The 20,506-nt window shown below is 52.4% G+C and overlaps 2 protein-coding genes across 2 annotated transcripts; one reads left to right on the forward strand and one right to left on the reverse strand.

The window, feature by feature from the left end:
• Positions 1-7,663: 7,663 nt before the first annotated feature.
• LOC309447212 (olfactory receptor 14J1-like) lies at positions 7,664-10,048 on the reverse strand (the record flags this gene model as incomplete). The annotated part of the gene is made up of 2 exons (XM_082067616.1): positions 9,997-10,048; positions 7,664-8,643 (listed from the first exon to the last, which is right to left on the reverse strand). Exon 2 carries the CDS (start codon positions 8,618-8,620, stop codon positions 7,664-7,666), a length of 957 nt encoding a protein of 318 aa, XP_081923742.1. The 5' UTR covers positions 8,621-8,643; positions 9,997-10,048.
• Positions 10,049-15,349: 5,301 nt separating this feature from the next.
• LOC309447213 (SUN domain-containing protein 3-like) lies at positions 15,350-18,647 on the forward strand (the record flags this gene model as incomplete). The annotated part of the gene is made up of 7 exons (XM_082067617.1): positions 15,350-15,389; positions 15,481-15,686; positions 16,260-16,344; positions 16,734-16,849; positions 17,021-17,188; positions 17,700-17,792; positions 18,492-18,647. The coding sequence occupies 7 exons, from the start codon at positions 15,350-15,352 to the stop codon at positions 18,645-18,647; spliced, it is 864 nt and encodes a 287-aa protein (XP_081923743.1).
• Positions 18,648-20,506: the final 1,859 nt, after the last annotated feature.

The raw sequence follows: 20,506 nt of genomic DNA on the forward strand, positions 1-20,506 counted from the left end.
TTGTCAGGAACAGCCCTCAGTGGGGCCCATTAATGCTTCAAGGTACTTTGGAGTTTGCTTCTGACTTGGACTTCTTGAGCAGATTCTTCAGTCTGTGCTTGGTATCTGAGGTTCATGGTCTCAGCACCAAATACGCCATGGGGCTCATTAAAACACAGACAGCCCTAACGAGCGATGTTTCTTTCTGTAATTTCCTTCACATCTTCAAGACTTGTAGAACTAACTGGAGAGGTTTCAATGGGACACTTAGTGATGAAGATTTCAAAGAAGATTTCATAAAGGAGGGTTTTTTCTTTCCAGGGTGTTTTCTGTCGTTTTTCAGTATATAGAAGAAGTGACAGCAGCATTCTACAATGGACACTGATCCAGAGGGTCTCCTGAAGACATCCGGAGAGGCAGGAGAACAGTTCCTTGAGGCTGGACACTGTATGGACAACCTGGCTCCTCACCCCCACCCCCAGTTTGCCGGTTCCCTCATTGGCCACCAGAGATTGCATCACTTTTCCTACATCAGACTTCTCCATGAGCTCTGCAGGAGATGCTGCAGCTCCTGTGCACCAGCTCCACCTGCTCTCCTGTGTAAACACTGCACAGTTTAATAAACAGTAAAACACTTTCCTCAACTGTGTGTGTAAGCTGGATCTGATGAGGTCCACCATCCACAAGGGACATCCACACAAGAATTATTTTAGACAAAGAGATAGGAAAGGATAGAGATAAACACAATTAATGTGTTGACTGCCATGTTAATAAGAGCTCTGAAGAATGAGTCAAGTTTGTAACTCCCTGAAGCTCAAATCAGAAACCAGACAGTTAAGAGGAACTGAATGACCAAAGAGCAAGTGGAGGAGAAACCTGAGAGAAGGGGAAATGTCCAGACAGTGCTGGAAAGTTGTCCTTGGACATGGACATTTAATCAGGAGAGGTGGGAACTCCTGAATGACAAGGGAGATGAAATACTAGAGTGTTGGTAATAGAAGTACAGGGGAAGACAAATATTTCTTCTCCTATCCTTTGTACGCTTCCCCATAATTCACTTTTTGGCTTTTTTCTTTTAAATTTTAATATGTTAAAAACAGAACTAAACAAAAATCTCCAATCAAACAAACAAACAAACCAAACAAAAGAAACAAAAACCCCCAAAAAACAAAGCAAAAAAAACCCCAAACCAACTAAACAATAACAACCAAAACCAAAAACAAAACAGCAGCAATAACAACAACAGCAACAAAACAAACCACAAACAAAACAACAACAAAAAAGTGCGCCTTTCCAGGCAGACATCAGTCATCAGCTGTCTCACCATAAACAGCCAGTGCCATTTTAGGACCCCCAGTGTACCTGAGGTGCTGGCCTGGGATTGCCATCTATCACACAGGACCTGGGGAGACCAGAGCACCTTGCAGTGCAGGTGGAGCCTGGGCAGGAGTTCCTGGGGCATCTACACTGGCACCAGGTGTTTGTGTCCCTGGAGCTGAAGACATTTGTGTCCTAAATCTATCCTCAGTTCTGGAAAACTCTTTCCTTTTCAAAGAAAAGACCCCACCCCCGCCAAAGAAAAATAAAGAAAGGTGTGTTGACACCTTCCTCTGCTTTGTATCTTTGTATTCAGTTCTTCTTATTTTAATTTTCATTGACATTACCTGACACCTGATGGGCCTGAGGGCGTGAAGCCAAGATCATGTTGTGTCTTGCATAGCGCCCCATGCCCTCTGAACCTTCCCTGCCCAGGACTCCTCAGACTTTGCCCAGAGCGAGTCACACTGAGGTGTTGGCTGGTTCACTGGCTGAGATGTTGGTTTAGATGGTCACCTACAGCACAGGTGGATCCTGCCTCATCATTGCCTGCTCTGCTCCAGTTAGAAACAGAGCCCAACATCACAATGGGATCATAAGAGAACTGAGGTTGAAGGGACATCAGGAGTCTGCAGTCCAACCTGTTACCAACTGGGTCACACCAAGGTGTTCAAGCCTTGATTCAATCCAAGTTTTAGCAGGACTAGAGAAGTGATCATCCCTTTGTACTGGGCACTGGTGAGGCTGCACCTTGAATCCTGGGGGCAGTTTTAGGCCCCTCATGGCAAGGAAGACATTGAGGTGCTGGAAAGAGATGAGAGGAGGGTGACAAGGCTGGTGAAGGGTCTGGAGCACCAGTCTTATGATGAGCGGTTGAGGGAGCTGGGGCTGTTCAGCCTTGAGAACAGGAGGCTGAGGGGAGACCTTGTCACTGTCTACAACTACCTGAAAAGAGGTTTTATCCTGGTGGGTGTTGGTCTCTTCTCCCAAGTAGCAAGTGATAGGACAAGAGGAAATGGCCTCAAGTTGCACACGGGGAGGTTTAGATTGGATATTAAGGAAAAAATTCTTCAGGGAAAGGGTTTTGAAGCAACAGAACAGACTGCTCAGTGAGGTTTTGGAGTCCCCATCACTGAAGGTGTTTAAAAGACATATAGATGAGCCTGTTAGGGACATGGTTTAGTGCCAGATTTAGGTTACGGTTGGACTCGATGATCTTAAGGGTCTCTTCCAACCACAATTATTCTATGATTCCATGATAAGTCATTTTTGATGTTTTTTTTCTCAGAGGACCACGCAACCTACCTGAGAGCCAGGACTTTTCTGAGGTGTTTGAGAGATGTCTCACAGTCACACCAGCCAGTTCCACCAGCCCCTGTCTGTCCCTTCCCAGACCAAAGCTTTTCTCCATATCCCACCTTCTAGGTGAGTTTCCGGGACACAGCAAATCCTGTCCAGGTCCTCTGGGCCTGTTCAGAAGAGAACAGCAGGCCAACATGTTGATCTGTGCATCTAAAAGCTTTTCTGACCATTTTTCTCAATGTCCCACTTGTACCCAACCTTTCTGGTCCTTAGGCTGTGGATGAGGGGATTGAGCGGGGATGTGGGGAAGGTGTAGAAAAAAGGCTTTGCCAAACTGTCTTGGGAGGGCTGTTCTGGGCATCCCACAGTCAAGGATGAGGCTGCTGTAGAAAGCAGTGGCATTGGTGAGACGTCCAGGAGGAGAAGGCCTTGTGCCTGTCTACACTGGGGAAGAGAGCAGTGATGCAATCATGCGATGCCCATGTGAACAGGAAGGGGACAAATGGCTCTAAAATGCCTTCCAGCCAGTTCTTTACCCATCGCAGATACACCATCCAGGCCATGAGCTGCAGCTTCTCCAGGAGATGCTGTGGGATACGGTGGCAAAGGCTTTACTGCAGTCTAAGGACACAACACCCACAGCCTGTGTGGCGGATTCACTCGCCACGACAGACTTTCCCTCATCTGCTCAGCCAGTCACCTTGTCACAGAAGGAGATCAGGCTCGTCAAGCAGGACCTGCCTTTCATCCAGCCATGCTGATTGGGCCTGATTGCTCGTCTCGTTTGTTTGACCTCACAGTCCTTTCCCAGCCATGTTCCTGCTGTTGGCCAATCCCCTGCAGAGGCAGAAGTGACATCACAGTCCCCTCCACAGCCATTGGTTCCTACTGGACTATGAGTTCCTGAGACACAAGTGACCACATGACATCGTACCCACCATCACCCTCCTTGTGGTCCAGTGTGTGAGCAGATCAAACTAAGCTGATTGCATCAAATTTATCTAAAAGATTTCCTATCAAGGGTTTGAGTGGAGAAACATTCCTCAGAGGAGCTGCTGTATTTACACTGATGCAATGTATAACTCTGCTTCTGCCTCTGATTTTTTCTTCTTCTTCCTCTGTCTATTCTGACGTGAAGGAGCTCTCCAAGGAAAAGATTCATGGAATCCTACAATATCGCAGGGTGGAAGAGACCCCTGAACACCATCTCTGCCCCACTGACCTTTATGGCAGCCCAAGGAATAGCTGATAGCATTTGTGCTCACTTGGATTCATCTCACCACATACACACAATGGACATGCACATGATGTGTATGTTTACAAGTCATCTGCACAATGAAAACATGGACTTGTGACCTACTACTTCATAGAATCACAGAATGTCCTGAGTTGGAAGGGACCCACACAGATCATCGAGTCCAACTCCGGTCCCTGCACAGGACACCCCACAGGTCACACCGTGTGTCTGAGGACGTTGTCCAGTCTCTTCTTGATCACTGTCAGTCTTGGGACCATGACACCTCCCTGGGGAGCCTGTTCAGTGTCCAGCACCTCTGGGTGAAAACCTTTTCCTCATGTCCAACCTGACCCTCCCCTGGCACATCTTCCTGCCATTCCCTTGGGTTGTGTCTCTGGTCACCAGAGAGAAGAGAGCAGTACCTTCCCTTCCTTCTCTGCTTGTGAGGAAGCTGTAGCCACCATGAGGTCTCCTTTTAGTCTTTTCTTCAGCTCTGATGCTGAGAAACCCCTTGGTTTGCTTTCTGAAGGAGAAAGGAGAAGCCATGAGCTCCAGGCAATGGGAAGGGGGATCCTGTCCCTCACACAAGGCTCAGGGCTCTTCCTGGGACAGTGGGATGTGGGTGTGCAAGGCCCAGGGAACGACAACCCTGGTCCAACAACTTCCAGCTTCCCCATGGGGCTGCAAGGAGGCAGCGAGCCCCAGTGCCATGAGGACAACATGTCTTCTCCTGGGCCTCAGTGGCAGAGACAACTGCCATGGCCAAGGGGACACAGACCTGGGTTCTGTGGGTCCCTTCCAGCCTTACAGCGCCCTTTGCCATCTCCACCACAGGCTGTTCTACACGGTCCTACCCCTGCCCCTCTTTCCCTGCAGGCTGCAGACACCCATCTCGCTTCCCCACCTGCTCTCACCCCAGCATTTCTGCACCTTCACTGCTGTGTCTGCACCCTCACTGGCTGCTCTTTGGAACACAAACCATGGGCTGATCCAGCTCCCTCTGGGTGAGCTCTTGCCCCACAGCACTGCCCTTCCAGTGACATTTCTCCCTCCTGATATCCAGTCTGCCCCTTCCAAATTGCACTTTGTGATATTTTTTCCCTCTTCTGCTTTTTCCCACTATCAAGGAAAGCTCAGCCACCTCAGAAACTGCCCTTCATGCAGGGAACCCAACCCGTTAGGCTTCTTGTGGTCTTTTACCTGACTGGAGAGAAGTCACCTCACCATGATCTCTTAAATCCCATGAGTGCTGCTGGCCTTTCAGCTTCTCTGACAGACACGACCATGTTCCTGCTGCTGTCCCGTTGTGTTCTCAGGTGGGATGGACATGACAACCCATCTCCAAGGCCTCTTCGTGGGTAGGGCCTGTGGGCACTTTGGCAGAGGTTCTTTCCCAGCCATGTCCCTGCTGCTGGGCTGTCACCTCCAGAGACAGAACTGACCTCACTGTCCCCTTCAGAGCCACATGATTCTGACTGGATTATGAGTGTCTGAGACACAACTGACCTCCTAATACCACACTCGTCCATCCCCCTCCTCAGCATCCCGGACCTGACCAAGACTGAAGCGTGTTCTACATCGTCCTACCCCTGCCTGTCTTTCCCACAGGCTGTAGACACCCATCTCTCTTCCTCACCTTGTTCAAATTATTCAAATATATTTCCTACTAACAATGAGAGTGAAAAGCGCTACTCACTGGAACTGCTGTATTTATGTTAACACAGCACATGTCCTCTTTTGCCTTTTTTTTTTTCCCTATTCTTCCATCTATTCTCTCTCCAAAAACCTCCCCAAGGCAAAAATTCATTCAAATCACAGAATAACTCAGGTTTGCAGAGAGCCCTTGTCTCACTCATCTTGTCTCACTCTCCTGCTCAGGGCAGGGTGAACCAGGTGAGGTTGCTCAAGGCCTCCACCCAGCTTTGCATCTTCCTCAAAGGCACTGAAAGTGCACTCGGTTACATCATAGAAGGAGAGAATAAAGATGTTCAACAGTGTTGTCCAAGTGCTGGTCACTGAGAGATGACACCAGTAAGTGGCTGCACGGAGGACTTTGTACCGCTGATGATGTTTGGGCTTGACGATTCAGCCAACTTCCCACCCAGCATCCACTTCTTGAGCCCCATCAGCACCACCCTGGCCAGAAGGAGACCATGTCCGAACCTTGCAAACGCCCTGTACACAACATGCCTTTCTTTCCCGTGTTCATTTGGGTTCAGCAATCCCTTTCTTGTCACTCACATTCCTGGAAATGGCTGCAGGAGGACGTGTCCCATCCCCTTCCCAGGGAGGGAGGGAGGGTGGCCAGCCTGTTATTCTCCGCATTCCTATTCCTGCTTTTCTTGAAGATGGGTTTGAGGTCTGCGTTTTCTAAGGACCCCAGAGCCATTCTGGTTTCCTTGACACTTATGAGAGCACAATCTGGAATCACAAGAAAGGGTGACAGAGCAGACTGGAGCACTTGCAATGATCCTTTTCAAGGCAGCATAGATGAATCTCACTGATCCAGTGGGGTTTGTTAATGGAGTCACACACAGAAATGTCAGGTTCTGTCAGGCATCCATATCCGAGTTGGTCTCAGGACTCCTCGTTCACCCAGGGATGCTCAGAGACAGAGTCTGTCCCTTTTACACACAGAGGCAGGAGTCACAGTCTCCCTCTGGCCTCCTGTTGCCACTGCAAAGGATGGGAGACACCTCAGCCCTGTGGTGTGTCACCTGCTCTGCACTCATCTGAGATGTCCCACCTCATGAGGAATGGGCACAGGGAGCTCCGTTCAAGGAAGCACAACCCAGTGCTGCATTCAGGTGATTTCCCATAGGTTGTTCCTCCCAATATGAAGCGACCTCAGGACCTCGTCTGTGCCACAGGCCTTAATGGAATGGAAAGGAATAGTTGATGGTGTTTGTGCTCACTCAGGTTCATGTCACTTCACATACAGGATGTGCATGCTCACATCTCATCTGTACAAAGCAAACATGGATTGCTGAACTATTCATTGAGTGTCCATCCATAGAGGGAAGAAAAACCTCTGTGGGTGAGAGGCCAGTGCTGGAAATGGTGGTTGTGAGGGGCCAGTCCATGACGATGCCCTGGGGCTCCTTCTGTGGGGTGTCCAGTGCACAGGGGCACAGCCCAGCCCCTGCTCTGCTGGTCCTGCAGGTCTCTGGCAGGAGCCTGGCTGTGGGAGGACACTGCTGTGTGCCAGCCCTGCACACACACACTGTTCAGATGTACAATGGTGTTTCATTGTGGGCCAGTTTCTTGTGTATATTCTTGAGAGAAGGTTTGGAAGAAGACCTAAACCTTCAGGCCCTGCCCATAAGGAGATCACCTTTCTATCTGGAAAGGCTGTTGTGAGGCCAGCTCTGTCACAGCAGTGCCCATTGCCTGTCCCTGCCTGCGCTCACAGGACTGACACACAGCAGGACGGTGACCAAGCTGCCAGAGCACTCGGGCCTTGCACCAACACCAGGGATGAGAAGGAGAGTGTGGGAGTGGAACCAGAACAGCTCTGGAAGAACAAGCGCTGGTGCTCCCTGGCACTGCTGGGATGGACTCTGTTCCTCTCCACCCATCACAGGAACCATCCCTGCAGCCCCAAACAGCCCTTGGTGAAGGGATCTCAGGAAAAAATACATGCTGCAGGGACTTTGAATTTGTTGAAACACACATAGAGCACAGCTCCTCATTTACACAGATCCTCAATAAGGAAAGAAGGCAGTGAATTAGAAAGGGGATGACAATATTATCACATGTAGAAAACCACAAGCAGCAACAAAAAAAACAGAAGACAGGTTGCGCCTGCAGCAATTTACACTGCAACTGTTATGCAGAAGATGATGGGCAGTTTATTGCTTCAGAAAATAATCCAGCCACCAGTTTCCACAGGGAATCCTTGAGCTCCTGGTTCCTCATGCTGTAGATGAGGGGGTTCACTGCTGGAGGCACCACCGAGTACAGAACAGACACCACCAGGTCCATGGATGGAGAAGAGATGGAGGGGGGCTTTAGGTGGGCAAACACGGCAGTGCTGACAAATAGGAAGACCACGGCCAGGTGAGGGAGGCAGGTGGAAAAGGCTTTGTGCCGTCCCTGCCCAGAGGGGATCCTCAGCACGGCCCTGAAGATCTGCACATAGGACACCACAATGAACACAAAACACATGAAAACTAAACAGGCACTAAACACAAGAAGCCCAAGTTCCCTGAGGTAGGAGTGTGAGCAGGAGAGCTTGAGGATCTGGGGGACTTCACAGAAGAATTGGTCCAGGGCATTGCCCTTGCACAGGGGCAGTGAAAATGTATTGGCTGTTTGCAGCAGAGCATTGAGAAACCCAGTGGCCCAGGCAGCTGCTGCCATGTGGACACAAGCTCTGCTGCCCAGGAGGGTCCCGTAGTGCAGGGGTTTGCAGATGGCAACGGAGCGGTCGTAGGACATGATGGTGAGCATAGAATACTCTGCTGCTGTCAAGAAGGCAAATGAAAAGATCTGTGCAGCACATCCTGAGTATGAGATGGCCCTGGTGTCCCAGAGGGAGTTGTCCATGGACTTGGGGACAATGGTGGAGATGGAGCCCAGGTCGAGGAGGGCGAGGTTGAGCAGGAAGAAGTACATGGGGGTGCGGAGGTGCTGGTCCCAGGCTATGGTGGTGATGATGAGGCCGTTGCCCAGGAGGGCAGCCAGGTAGATGCCCAGGAAGAGCCAGAAGTGCAAGAGCTGCAGCTCCCGTGTGTCTGTGAACGGCAGGAGGAGGAACTGGGTGATGGAGCTGCTGTTGGACATTTGCTGCCTGTGGGCATGAGAACCTGTGCAAGGAGGAAAGGACAGTGACAAGTTAGGGGAGACGTCTCTGAGGAAAATAAACAGCCTGTTTCTCATGGAAAACCCCCTCCCTGATGATGGGATGTATCTGCTCATTCTCTCTTTCTACCAGTTGAGAAAAACAGTTCATCACGGTTTAAAATGCAGCTTGGGCATCTGGTTTCCATGAACACACGTCTGGGGCAAAATCCACTGAACTGGTGTCAGAACAAAAACTGACCCACACTCGGACCCCAACCCCAGAGAGCAAGAGCACCAGGGACAGGTGGAGAAAACGGGAAGGACACTGCAGTGCTACCAGAAAATAAAGCAAGGACAGAAAGGCAGACAGGAACCAGGAACCTGTGCCAGGAACCTTCTCCTTATCCAGCTGTGCTGCTGCCACTCACATAATGACACTGGAGAGCAAGTACTTTTAGCACCTTTTTTGTGTACCACGTTGCAGGAACCCTTCACCTGGAGGTCCAACTGCTGAGGTGGAGACTCATGACCTGGACCCCATGGCTTTGGGGCAGAGGGTCTGCTGGGGAGGAGAGGAGATCAGGTGTTGCACTGGGAAATGTGTCTGCACTGGAGAGGATGTGAGAGAGGTTTTTAAATCCTGTCCCCAGCATTTCTGGAAGCCGTTAACTCTTACTGCCCATGTCTGTGCTGCCTGCAGCTGTGTGTCTGTCCCTGGTCTGCTCCCTGTCAGTGTCACAGACCCCGTCCCACCCGCTGTGTGCTCAGCTCTGTCCTGCTCACACCTCCTGGCACTGCCCAGGGGCAGCTCTGTGTGTGCAGGGGCTCAGGAGCAGCTCAGACACGTCCTAACGAGAACTGCAGTCTCAGTGTCTTCTCCAAAGAGAGAAATAAATCCTCATCTCCCACTGCACACCTAGACGAGCAAGAGTGGAAAACTGAAAGCACAGACTCCTTCCCTTGCAGCGGTTGCTTTCTTGATGTCCTTGTTCTGAAGGACCCTCTGCCATGTGTGTGGGGGGATCTGGAGCTCTGAGCAGCCCTGACCCACACAGCCCCCTTCAACCCCACAAGCTCCCTGCCTGCCCTGCCGGGGGTCGCTCCTTCCCCCCACAGCTGCTGCCATGGGATCTCCCGGGCAGGCTGAGCACTGACCCTGGCAGGCGGCAGAGTCCCTGCCCGGCACAGCCCTGGGGTGCAGGGACCCTGCTCTGCAGGACAGCCCTGGGCACCCCTGGGTGCTCACCCGGCTTCACAGCTGTTCAACATGGCCTGACAAGAGCCCCGTCCTTACAGATCCCACAAGCTGTGCCTGTGTCAGTTTTAGGAGATGCCTCCAGGAGCTACAGCTGCACTGCCCTGCACCAGAGACTTACCATGGCAAGGGCTGCAAAGGTTTCTCCTCCAGTGAGCTCTCAGTCATCCTCCAGTCCTGACCACCTTTAATCTCTCTCTGCCTTGCTCGTCTCCTGAGATCCCCAGGCAGAGCCCTCAGCCCTGCTGCGTGTGCAGAGGAGCTGCTCCTGGGCAGAGCTGTCTCTCTGCAGCGCTGCCGCTGCCATGAGCTCCCTGTGTCCCAGGAGCCCAGCCCAGCTCAGCAGCACAGGAGCAGCCCAAGGCGCTTTAATGACCCCTCTGGTGGGTTTGCTGCTGAGTCCATGGACATCAGGCCCTGGAGGAAGTTGATGAAACCTCCCAAGAAGTCAAAGTCAGAATCAAACTCCAAAGTTTCTTGTAATGTTAATGGGTCCCACTGAAGGACACTACTGAGCAACTTTCCCCAGCGCCAGTTAGAGCAGAAAACTGGAGGCAGTGATGACAGATCAGAAAAAGCAAAGTAAAGGTCTCTCTAATGCTGAGTAAACATGGATGTGTTTCATTAATCAAAGGGCAAAGCCCTGTGCCCCAGCCCTGGGAAGGCAGATCCTGTCCCTCCCACGTTGCCCAGGGCCCTTCCTGGGACAGTGTGATGTGGGGCTGTGCAAGGCCAAGGGCAGGACTATGGTCCCACACCTCCCAGGTTCCTGGCTGGGGACAAGGAGGCCATAAGGCTCCTGTGCTGGAAGGACAAGGTGTCTCCTCACAGCCATCAGAGGTGCAGACAGCAGCCATAGCCAAGGGGAGAAAGAGCTCATGTCTGGTGGGGCTTTCAGCCTCTTTACATCCCTTGATCATCTCCACGACAGCCTGTCCTGTGCTGTGGCATCCCCTGCACCTCTGTCCCTGCAGGCTGGAGACATCCCCCCTGCTGCCCCACCTTGCTCTTGTCTGAGCATCTTCCTTCCTTTGCTGTGATCTCTCCATCCTCCCCAGCTGTTCCTTGAAGCACAAAGCTTTGGGCTGATGCAGACTCCCTCTGATGACCTGCTCCACCACAGCATTGCCCTTCCACTCACATTCCTTTCCGCTCATGTCCAGCCTGGACCTCCCCAGCTGCACTTTGGCCATTATTTCTTTCTCATGCTCTTTCCCTGCTTCATAACCTTTTCCATGAAGAAGTGCCTCCTCATATCCAATCTGAACCTTCCCTGGCACAACCTGAGACCATTTCTTCTTGTCCCTTTACATGCTACTTGGGAGAAGAGACCAACACCCTCCATGCTACAACCTCCTTTCAGGCAGTTGTAGAGCGCGAGAAGGTCTCCCGTTAGTCCCTTTTTTTTCAGGCTAAACACCTTCAGGTCCCTCAGCCGCTCCCATCACACTTGTGCTTCAGCCCCTTCACCAGCTCCGTTCCCTTCTCTGAACTTGTTCCAGCACCTCAAGGTCTCTCTTCTCATGAGGCGCCAGTACTGACCCCTGGACTCAAGATGCAGCCTCACCAGTGCCCAGTACAGGGGGTGGTCACTGCCCTGGGCCTGCTGGCCACACTATTTCTAATACAAGCCAGGATGCTGTTGGCCTTTTTGGCCACCTGGGCACACGCTGGCTCATATTCACCTGCTGTTTACCAACACCCCCATGTCCTCTTCCGCCAGGCACCTTTCCAGCCACTCTTCCCCCAGCCTGTAGCGCTGCCTGGAGTTGCTGTGACCCAAGTGAAGGACCCAGCACTTGGCCTTGTTGAACCTCATACAGCTGGCCTCAGCCCAATGATCCAGCTGATCCAGAACCCTCTGTATGGCCTTCCCACCCTCCAGCAGACCAGCACTCCCACCCAACTTGTGTCATCTGCAAACTTACTGCACTCAATCCCCTCATCCAGATAATGAGATTGAACAGAACAGGCCCCAGTACTGTAGTTCCCCAGATCCTCCTTCTGGCCTTTCTTGGAGATGGGTGTCACATTAGCCAACCTCCAGTCAACTGGGACCTCCCCACTTCATCAGGATTTTTGGTAGATAATTGAAAGCATCTCAGTGATCACCTCTGGCAGCTCCCTCAGCACCCTTGGGTGGATCCCATCTGGCCCCATAGTCTTGCGGGTGTCCAAGTGGTGTAGCAGGTCACCAACCATACCCCCTTGGATTATTGTGGCTTCACTCTGCTCCCCATCCCTGTCTTCTGGCTCAGGGGACTCGGTGCCTGGAGCACAACTGTTCTGACTATTAAAGGCTGAGGCAAGAAGGTATTTAATATCTCAGCCTTTACCTCATCTTCTGTCCCTATGATTCCTTCTGTATCCACCAGGGGATGGAGATTCTCCTGAACCCTCCTCTTGTTGCTGATATATTCATAGAAATATTTCTTTTTGCCTTTTACAACAGTAGTTAGGTCCAGCTCTAATTGGGCTTTGGCCCATCTAATTTTCCCCCTGCACAGCCTCTCAGAATTCTTGTATTCCTCTTGAGTCTCCTTCTTCTTATTCCAAAGGTTATAAATTCTATTTTTAAGCCTAAGTTCCAGCCCCAGCTCTCTGTTCAGCCCACCTGGCCTTCTTCCCCGCCGGCTCGCCTTCTGTCACACGGGGACAGCTGCTCCTGCGCCTCTGAGATCACCTTCTTGAAGACAGACCAGCCTTCCTGGACTGCTTTGTCCTTTAGGTTTCCCTCCTAGACTGTTTCCTGCCTGCTGGGTTGGACATCCAGCAGACATCTGGTAGGCTGAAGCCCCTCATAAGAATCAAGGCTGGTGATCGGGAGGCTTTTCCCAGCTGCCTGAAATATATTTCTTCTGCCTCTTCGTCCTGGTTGGGTGGTCTGTAACAGACCATCCCCTAGGATGTCCGCCTTGTTGCCCTTCCCCTTGATTCTTACCCATAGACACTCAACCCTATCATCACCTTCATAAAGTTCCAGATATTCAAAACCCTCCCTAACATACATGGCTGCCCCACCTCCTCTCCTTCCTCACCTGTCCCTTCTGAACAGTTTATAGCCACGCATTGCAGCGCTCCTGTTCTGAGAGTCATCCCACCATGTTTCTGCGATGACAATTAAATCACAGTTTTTCTGCCTCACAAGCGCTTCTAGCTCCTCCTGTTTGTTGCCCGAGCTGCGTGCATTTGTACAGATGCACTTCAGCTGGGCCACTGATTGCACTGGGTCAGCAGACCAAAGGGCATCATTAGCACTGCCCTCAGATGCCAGCACGTCACCCTTGGCTGTGCCTCTGCCACATCTGCTTTCATCCCAATTCCCCATCAAATCTAGTTTAAAGCCCTCTCAATAAGTTCTGCTAACTTAATGTGGTCCATAAAATAAGACTAAGAATCTCACTTTTTTGTGGTTGTTTTCTAACACCATCTGATTTTTGGTCAGCAAGAGGAGAAGTGGTTGACAGAGTCTGTTTTCTGAGAGTAACATATTTCTGTACCTTTCTCATATTAATATGGTGAAGGATCTCTTCCCTGTCTGAAGACAGGACTGCAAGACCCACTCCTGCCAGGTTGGACTTTGCCTCCAAACGTGGCGCAGCCTCTTCCATTGTGACATCACCCACTGCCGCTGATGTCACAAAGCAGCATCAGCGCTGAGGTCGGCACAGCAGGGTATAAGACCAGGGGTCTCCCTGCGCCTCGGTCACTCTCGATCTTGAGGGAACTGAGATCGCAGAGTTTTTGGCTCATTCCTGAGCAAGGAAGATGCTTGTTACCTGCACCTCAGCAGGTACCAAGGGACACACAGAGAAGGCTGAACATCTGAATGGGTATGTTTGAAAAATCCTCCTCCCCTTTCCCCAGGTGTGTTTTCCACCTCGTCAGCTGGGGTGGGTGGAGGGTGGGCAGGAGAGGAACACGAGGGCAGCCTGAGAGCTGGGTCTGGAGCTGTTGGAAGGCAGCAGCCGCCTTTCAGTCTCTTCATGAACGCAAAGGCTGGGCCCAGAAGCCTTTGATCTCTGCAGAATGAGGAACAGGTCCATTTTGGATGGGACAGAGAGTCCCAAGGGGTGGCCCAGACACAGCCTGCCGCAGTAATTGTGAGACCTCAGCTCCGTCCTGTGTTGTGCTCTGCAAGGTGGGTTCTGTCCCTGAGCCTGCTTGGTTTTCCTCTCCACGGGGACCAGAAGGAGACCACCGTGTCCTCTGTTGGCCGTGGGTCTGACTTGTGTTCCTGACAGAGGAGGTTTCCTTGGGAAACCTGGTCAGCTCCTCACCAGGGCTCTGCCTTAGGAAAGGGGCTCGAGCTCCTCTGAGGGGTGCAAGGAGTTCTCTAGGAGAACAAAAGGGGATTGTTTATTCCTGATGAGTGTACGCTGTGAGCCTGTTGAGAGCCTCCAGGAACAGGCAGAAGGAATTTCCCCCTTGCAGAGCGGTGTGTGCTGTGTCTTGGCAGATAAGGCTCAGGGCAGCAGGGCCCAGCCACCAGAGTGTTTCTTTGGCGCTTCCTTGGTTGCCCGTTGCTTGCCAGCACGCACTGACATTCAGCCACCCTCCCTCTTTCCAGTCTGCATTTGTCTGCAGTTCTGCCAAGAGAAGGGCCAGAGATAACCCGGCTGCTGAAGAAACGCTGCGAGAGGGGAGACACACACCCCCCTTGCAGCTGTTGGACTGTAGGGGCACAGGCTGAACCTTCTCTTGAGAGGGTGGAGAACAGGAGCAGCACAAGTGCCGATCGGATGCTGGGCAGGAGAAACAGGCGTTTGTTATGTCCCTTCCATTTCAGAGAATCCCTCTCCAGCCCCACAGATGTGAAGTGTGGCCAGAGCTCTTGTTGCAACTCCTGCTCTTAGTCCAGAGTCCATCTTGAGCCCTTTGTCCCTAAGGAAACAATCGTTGCTGTGACAAATCCCCCACTGGTGCAGCTGGTGACACCTCCAGCAGTGACTGGAGCTGGGGCAGGACCAAGCCAATGCACACGGCAGGAACACCAGGCTCAAGGGCTGCAGTCCCTGCTGCTGCTCTCCAGTCTGCTGCTGAACCGCCAGCTTCACCAGCCTTTTCTTTATCTGCTCTGCAGGAAGATGAAGGCGCTGAAGGCAACGACCCTGGTGCTGCTGCTTGGTCTCTTCTCTTTTGGTGAGTCTCTGCAGAGCTCCAACCTGAGGACGGTGCTTTAGGAGGTACTCGGGGCTCCATCCTGCCCTGTTCCCCTTCCCCCGCTGTGAGCAGAGGAGCTCAGCCAAGAGCAGAAAGTCCCCACAGAGCTGTGCCGGTCCCTGCTCCAGCGGGACGGGTGTGGGTGAGGAAGGGCTGAGTTGCCTTCCCCAGGAGGGCTGAGCCAGTTCTCTTCAGCCCAGGGAGAGGCTGTGGCTGAGCTCTCCTGCCCCAGGGGCTGAGAATCTTCTGCAGGACAAGGAGCACAGTCCAGGGCAGGGAACGTGCATCTATTGAGGAGCCCGTATGCCATGATGGCCACTGTCAAAGACAACAAGAGGAGAGACAGCTGTGGCACTTGGGAGAGACACAGCAAGGGGAGCGGGCAGCCCGAGGCACAGCCCAGCCTTAGACCAGGTTCTAAGCTCTGGTTTGTGTCTGACAGGAGTTTACCACGTGGGACGACTTGGTGCCTTAACCTGGAGCACTGCAGAAGAGTTAGGAGACCTGAGCGAAACCCTGTCCCTGCCCGTCCAGCTCCGAAAGCTCCAGGAACAGCTTTATCATCTGCACTGGAGCGCAGAGGATGTCACTGAGCGGGCTCTGCAGGAAGGACTTAAACAGGCAAAGCTCCCAGGCGTTACCGGACAGGTAAGGGCACAAGGCAGAAGTTTCTGCTCAGGGGTTTTATCCTCCATCCGCACGTATCCTACTCCATTCCCTGTCACAGCCAACAGGCTGGTGCTGCTGGAACAAGTGCTGCCATGGCCATGCTTCCTTTTCCTGTTGCTCCACACTTCCTTATGGGGAAGAGAGAGCGTGACAGGAACGACAGCTGTCTGAGTCGGACCTTCCTCTGCGCCCAGATCTCGGGTCCTCCTCAAGGGAGGGCTGGAAAGAAAGAATGGTCTGAGAGGTCCAGAGTTAAGCCAGGCCTATCTCATGCCCAGAAGGCTTGTCTGTCCATGCTGCCTGGCCTGGGGCCTCTCCACAGGAACAGCCCCTTCCTGCAGCTCCAGCATTCAGAGCACTGGAGTGAGCAGCCCCCGCTTTCTGTTCCCGACAATCAGAGCAGAGCAAACCTGGGAGGCTTCCAGGCAATGTGGGCGTTCCCTCCACCTGAAACGGGCCTTGTCCCCGCTCACCTTGGCTGGCCTTGCAGGGGAGCTGCTTGCCCCATTCCTTCTCCTTCCAACAGGCGCTCTCCTTTGTGTTCCTTCCCAGGCTGTTCATGAGATCATCAATCAAGCCCTGGAGAAGCTGGAAGAAATGCAGGTCCCGATGCTGGATTACGCCCTGAAATCAGCAGGTACTGTGACATTGTACAAACAAACCAGTTCCAAACTGCTTCCTGTCCAGATGGACAAGATGGGCATTGGAACGTGCCCAGGGGCAGGAGAGAAGGGGCGAGAAGTCAAGGGCCAATTTGTGCCCTAAAAGTGCCCCCACTGACAGAGCCTGTAACGGGCCAGACCCCATGGGAAGCACAGAAAAGCTGGTTCACATTCTTGCCTATTTCCATGGCCAAATACGACAGTTTGATGACTCCCTGCTGTGTGTTCCAGAGGGGTCGTGCCAGCAAGACAGAGGGGAACCCACTGTAGGACATGGATGAAAACTGAGAAGCCTTTTTCAAGTCAACAATGCAATATTTCTCCTGACACTGCCTGATGATCATGCTCATGTTTGAATTTCCAGGGGCAGCCGCCATTTGGTCCAAGACTTCTCCATCCCTCCGGAATGCCAAAGCAAAAGTCTTCCTGTATTCCCTGCCATTGATGGATTACATGAGGTCCCCTGAGCTGATTCTGGAGGTAGGAGCACCAGGAAGCAGTAAAACTAAGGCTGGAAGAATGAACCACACATGCTGCTCCGAGTGTCCTTCCCCCCCCGTCTTTGCTCCTCGAAGCTTCTTCTCCTGCCCACTTCCCGCATGGACCTGCTCTCCGCCTGTATCCCCTGCTGAGTGTTTCTTGTCCTTTCAGCCGGACAATCATCCTGGCAGCTGCTGGCCCTTCCCAGGAAGTCAAGGACACGTGTTCATCAAGCTGTCCGTGCCAGTCGTTCCCAGAGCCGTCACCATGGCCCATGTCTCAGGGACAGCGTTTCATGGAGAAAGTATCTCCGGAGCTCCCAAGGACTTTGCTGTCTATGTAAGTGATTTCTCTAGAGTTGGGGGCTGAGGGTTCCACAGCATTTCTGAGCAGGGAATGAAGTTGGGTCAAAGATTCTGGTGGCCTGAAACTTCCTCCTGTCTCTCAGAACAAACAGGCTCCTTGATGTTGCTTCCTTCCCATTGTATTCCTCTTTTATTCAATGTACCACACAAAAAAAAGCTTCTGGGGCAAGATGCTACTCCAGGAGCCACAGGGAAAAGGAGCTGGACAGTGCATGGTCCTAAGCCTTCTTGTCTTCCAGTCCCAGTGCATTTGTGATCCTCAGGTCACCTCCCTCTCACTGGGAGCGTCTGCTCCTTTTCTGACAGGCAGCCTGGACTCGCTGAGTGGGCAAGTGTGACGTGCTGCCCATCTGCCTCTTCTCGTCTTGTCCCTGTGCTCATGGTCCTTGGACTACGTAGCTGAAATAACCCCGTACTTCACCGGCTGAAGTTCAGTCTCCCGTGGTGCACCAGATGCTCTGTTTTCTCCACCCATCTTTCTGTAGGGCTTCAAGGAAGAACACGAGGAGCAGGGTACGTTCCTGGGACAGTTCACTTTCCTGGCGGCGCTGAATCCCAGTCAGACCTTCCAGCTGAAGGTATGGGGACACAGAGGGAGGGGAACTGCAGGAGAGGAGGAGAAATGCGGCTGGATGGGGAGAGGCTTCCCTGCCAAAGGGTACAGGCAGCCCTGTCCTTGAGCGAGTGCCACACTGGCCTTTCTTCTGCTTTAACTTCCTGGTGGCGGATGGCTGCACTGCCGCTCTTCTTCTCTTTCATTCTGGGTTTAAACTTCAGTACTTAGAAGCACCACAGTTGAAGCTGGAATCAGCTTAACTGTCTGGACCCCAAGTGCACACAAGCGGCCACATCCCGTAGGATGCACGACTGCTGGTCTGCCAGTTAAAGACCAGAAATACTGGGCTTCCAGAGGGTTCTGTTGGTGCAGAAAATGACCAGTGACAGGGAGGCCATTCTGTTTCCGTGGCTTCCTAGAGAAGGCAACGAGACATTATACTGAGCCCAGCACTGGGTCTTCTGACTGTGGAAGCCTGTGCCCCAAAACAGGCGAGAGCTTTCCAGTGTATTTGCTGAGACATGTGGTCGCTGCTTCTTCCTTGGCTGTTCTCATGGCCCAGTGGGGTAGAGCAGGATAAGAACATCTGGACCACCACAGGTCAAAAGCCCCCGCGGGGCAGCAGGAAGGAAGCTGCTGATCGAGGCCGTCGCTGCAGCACTTCTGTCAGTGCTCACGTCCCGGAGATGAAAAGGCGACTCGTTTCTTCTTGTCCTTGCAGAACGAGCTCCCTGCGGTCGTGAATTACATCAGGCTGCAAGTGCTGAGCAACTGGGGCCACCCGGACTACACCTGCCTGTATCGGTTCAGGGTGCACGGTGATCTGCCCAAAGACGGGGGAGACACGGCCGTTTCACCTGTCAATAAATTCCTTTAATGTTCACCCAGTCGAGTTCCCGTCTGCTTTGCCTGTGATGCTGCCTGGTCCTCCCTGAGCTCACTGGAGCTCCCCGTCCTTCTCTCAACCACCAGCTTATGGGAGATTTCAGAAGTCCACAGGAAGATTGTCCTAATTAAAAGAAACTGGAAAACTCAGTCACAAATCTGCAGAAAGCCTGACATCCACACTCTTGCTGTGGCACAGGAACATCAGCAAGGCCCTGCCTGGACACCAGAGATTAAATTAATGGACAGTTTTCCTATGCAGGAAGAAACTAAGGATCGACTGAGTGGAACCATCTGTTGTTACCTGTTTTCACAAGAAGCAGATGCTGGTTCAGCTTCCATCTTTCAGTCTGTTGCCGATGAGAAAATGGAAGTGTGGTTTTTTGTAAGAAGGAAACCTTAACTGGAAAGTGGGTTCATGGACTTCTTTGCCTCTCTGGGCACATATTGAGTTAATAGCCCGGGAACGTTACAGAGTGATTAGCAAAGCAATCCCAGGACACTTAAGAGATCCCATACCCACACCAGTCTGTCCTTCCTTTTGACCCGAGCTCCCCAAGCCCCAAGGCAGGAGCAGGCAGGACAGTCGTGTGCTCGGGCCGCACCAGGGAGGAGAGAGCAGGACCAGCGCTTGGCACCCAGGGCTGGGAACAGCAATTTGTGCTCTGAGCTGGGGCTTAGTCCATGTGCAAGCGCAGCACAGATCCAGACACCAAACTGAGGGTGTCAGTTCACCCCCGGTGCCACACACACGGCACCTTCTTCCCTCGCCTCCTCCGATGAGCTGTCTTGCAGCCCCTTCCAGCTCAGCCCAGCTCAGACACCTGCACTCTGGCTCAGGGCTGCCTGGGGCTGGTGACCCTCGGGGCAGCAGCAGGAACCGCTCTGACCCTGGTTGTGGGGCTGTCCCTGGGCTGAGCCCTCGGGCCCAGGGCTGCAGAACTGGGCCATGGTGGGGCCCAGGGCTGCTGGGGTCAACAGGTCCCCCCATCGACTTTCCCATAGAGACCCACAGGGACCATAGAGACCCACAGGGACCACAGAGACCCACAGAGACGCATAGAGACCCATAGAGACCATAGAGACCCGTAGAGACCATAGAGACCCATTCTGCCAGTGTTGTTGCTGTTCTCTGTGGTGCCACGTGGTGCTCACCAGGCACAGCCAGAGCTGTTCCTGTGCCAGGAGAAGACTTCATGCAGAGCCTTGGCTGATGGTGACAGTTCCCACCAGCCGTCCCGCTCTGGAAGGTCCAGGTGCCACAGAGGGGACACTGACTGGTCGTCACTTCTCTTGCAGGAACAGGATTGACCAGCAGGAGGGAGGCAGGACCAGAGGGTCCATGAGGTCAGAAAGCACATCAGACAGCTGGTACAGTCATGGTGACAGCAGAGGGAGAACAGAAAGAGACGCAGTGACCTGGCTGGGACAATGCTGCTGATGTGACACCTGCCACACAAACGCAGAGACAGATCCATCACCACATGATGGAGCAGGCAGAAGTTAGAACACATGAAGCACCGTGGATCAGCTAGAAACCATCCAAATTACATGTGGGAAGGATGTTCTACCTGGCGACAAGAACATCACCTGCCAAAGGATGCAACAGGGGAGCACTGGAAAATGAAAGATTAGTTAATTTGGATTAGCAGCTGACCGAACAATATCAAAACTAAATACAAATTCTGGATGGTTCCCTATCAACATAACAAGACATGCGTAGAAAGCAACTGAACAGGGAGAATGAATAAATTGGTATAATATGTGTGAAATGTCAATGGCACAAAAACGCACCCTCCTGGTAGTAACTAAAGCTGCACTATTTTTCTAAAAATGCAGTACATTTATTAT

The sequence above is a fragment of the Streptopelia decaocto genome, assembly GCF_964273445.1.
Source record: "Streptopelia decaocto genome assembly, chromosome: 17".
NCBI lineage: Eukaryota > Metazoa > Chordata > Aves > Columbiformes > Columbidae > Streptopelia > Streptopelia decaocto.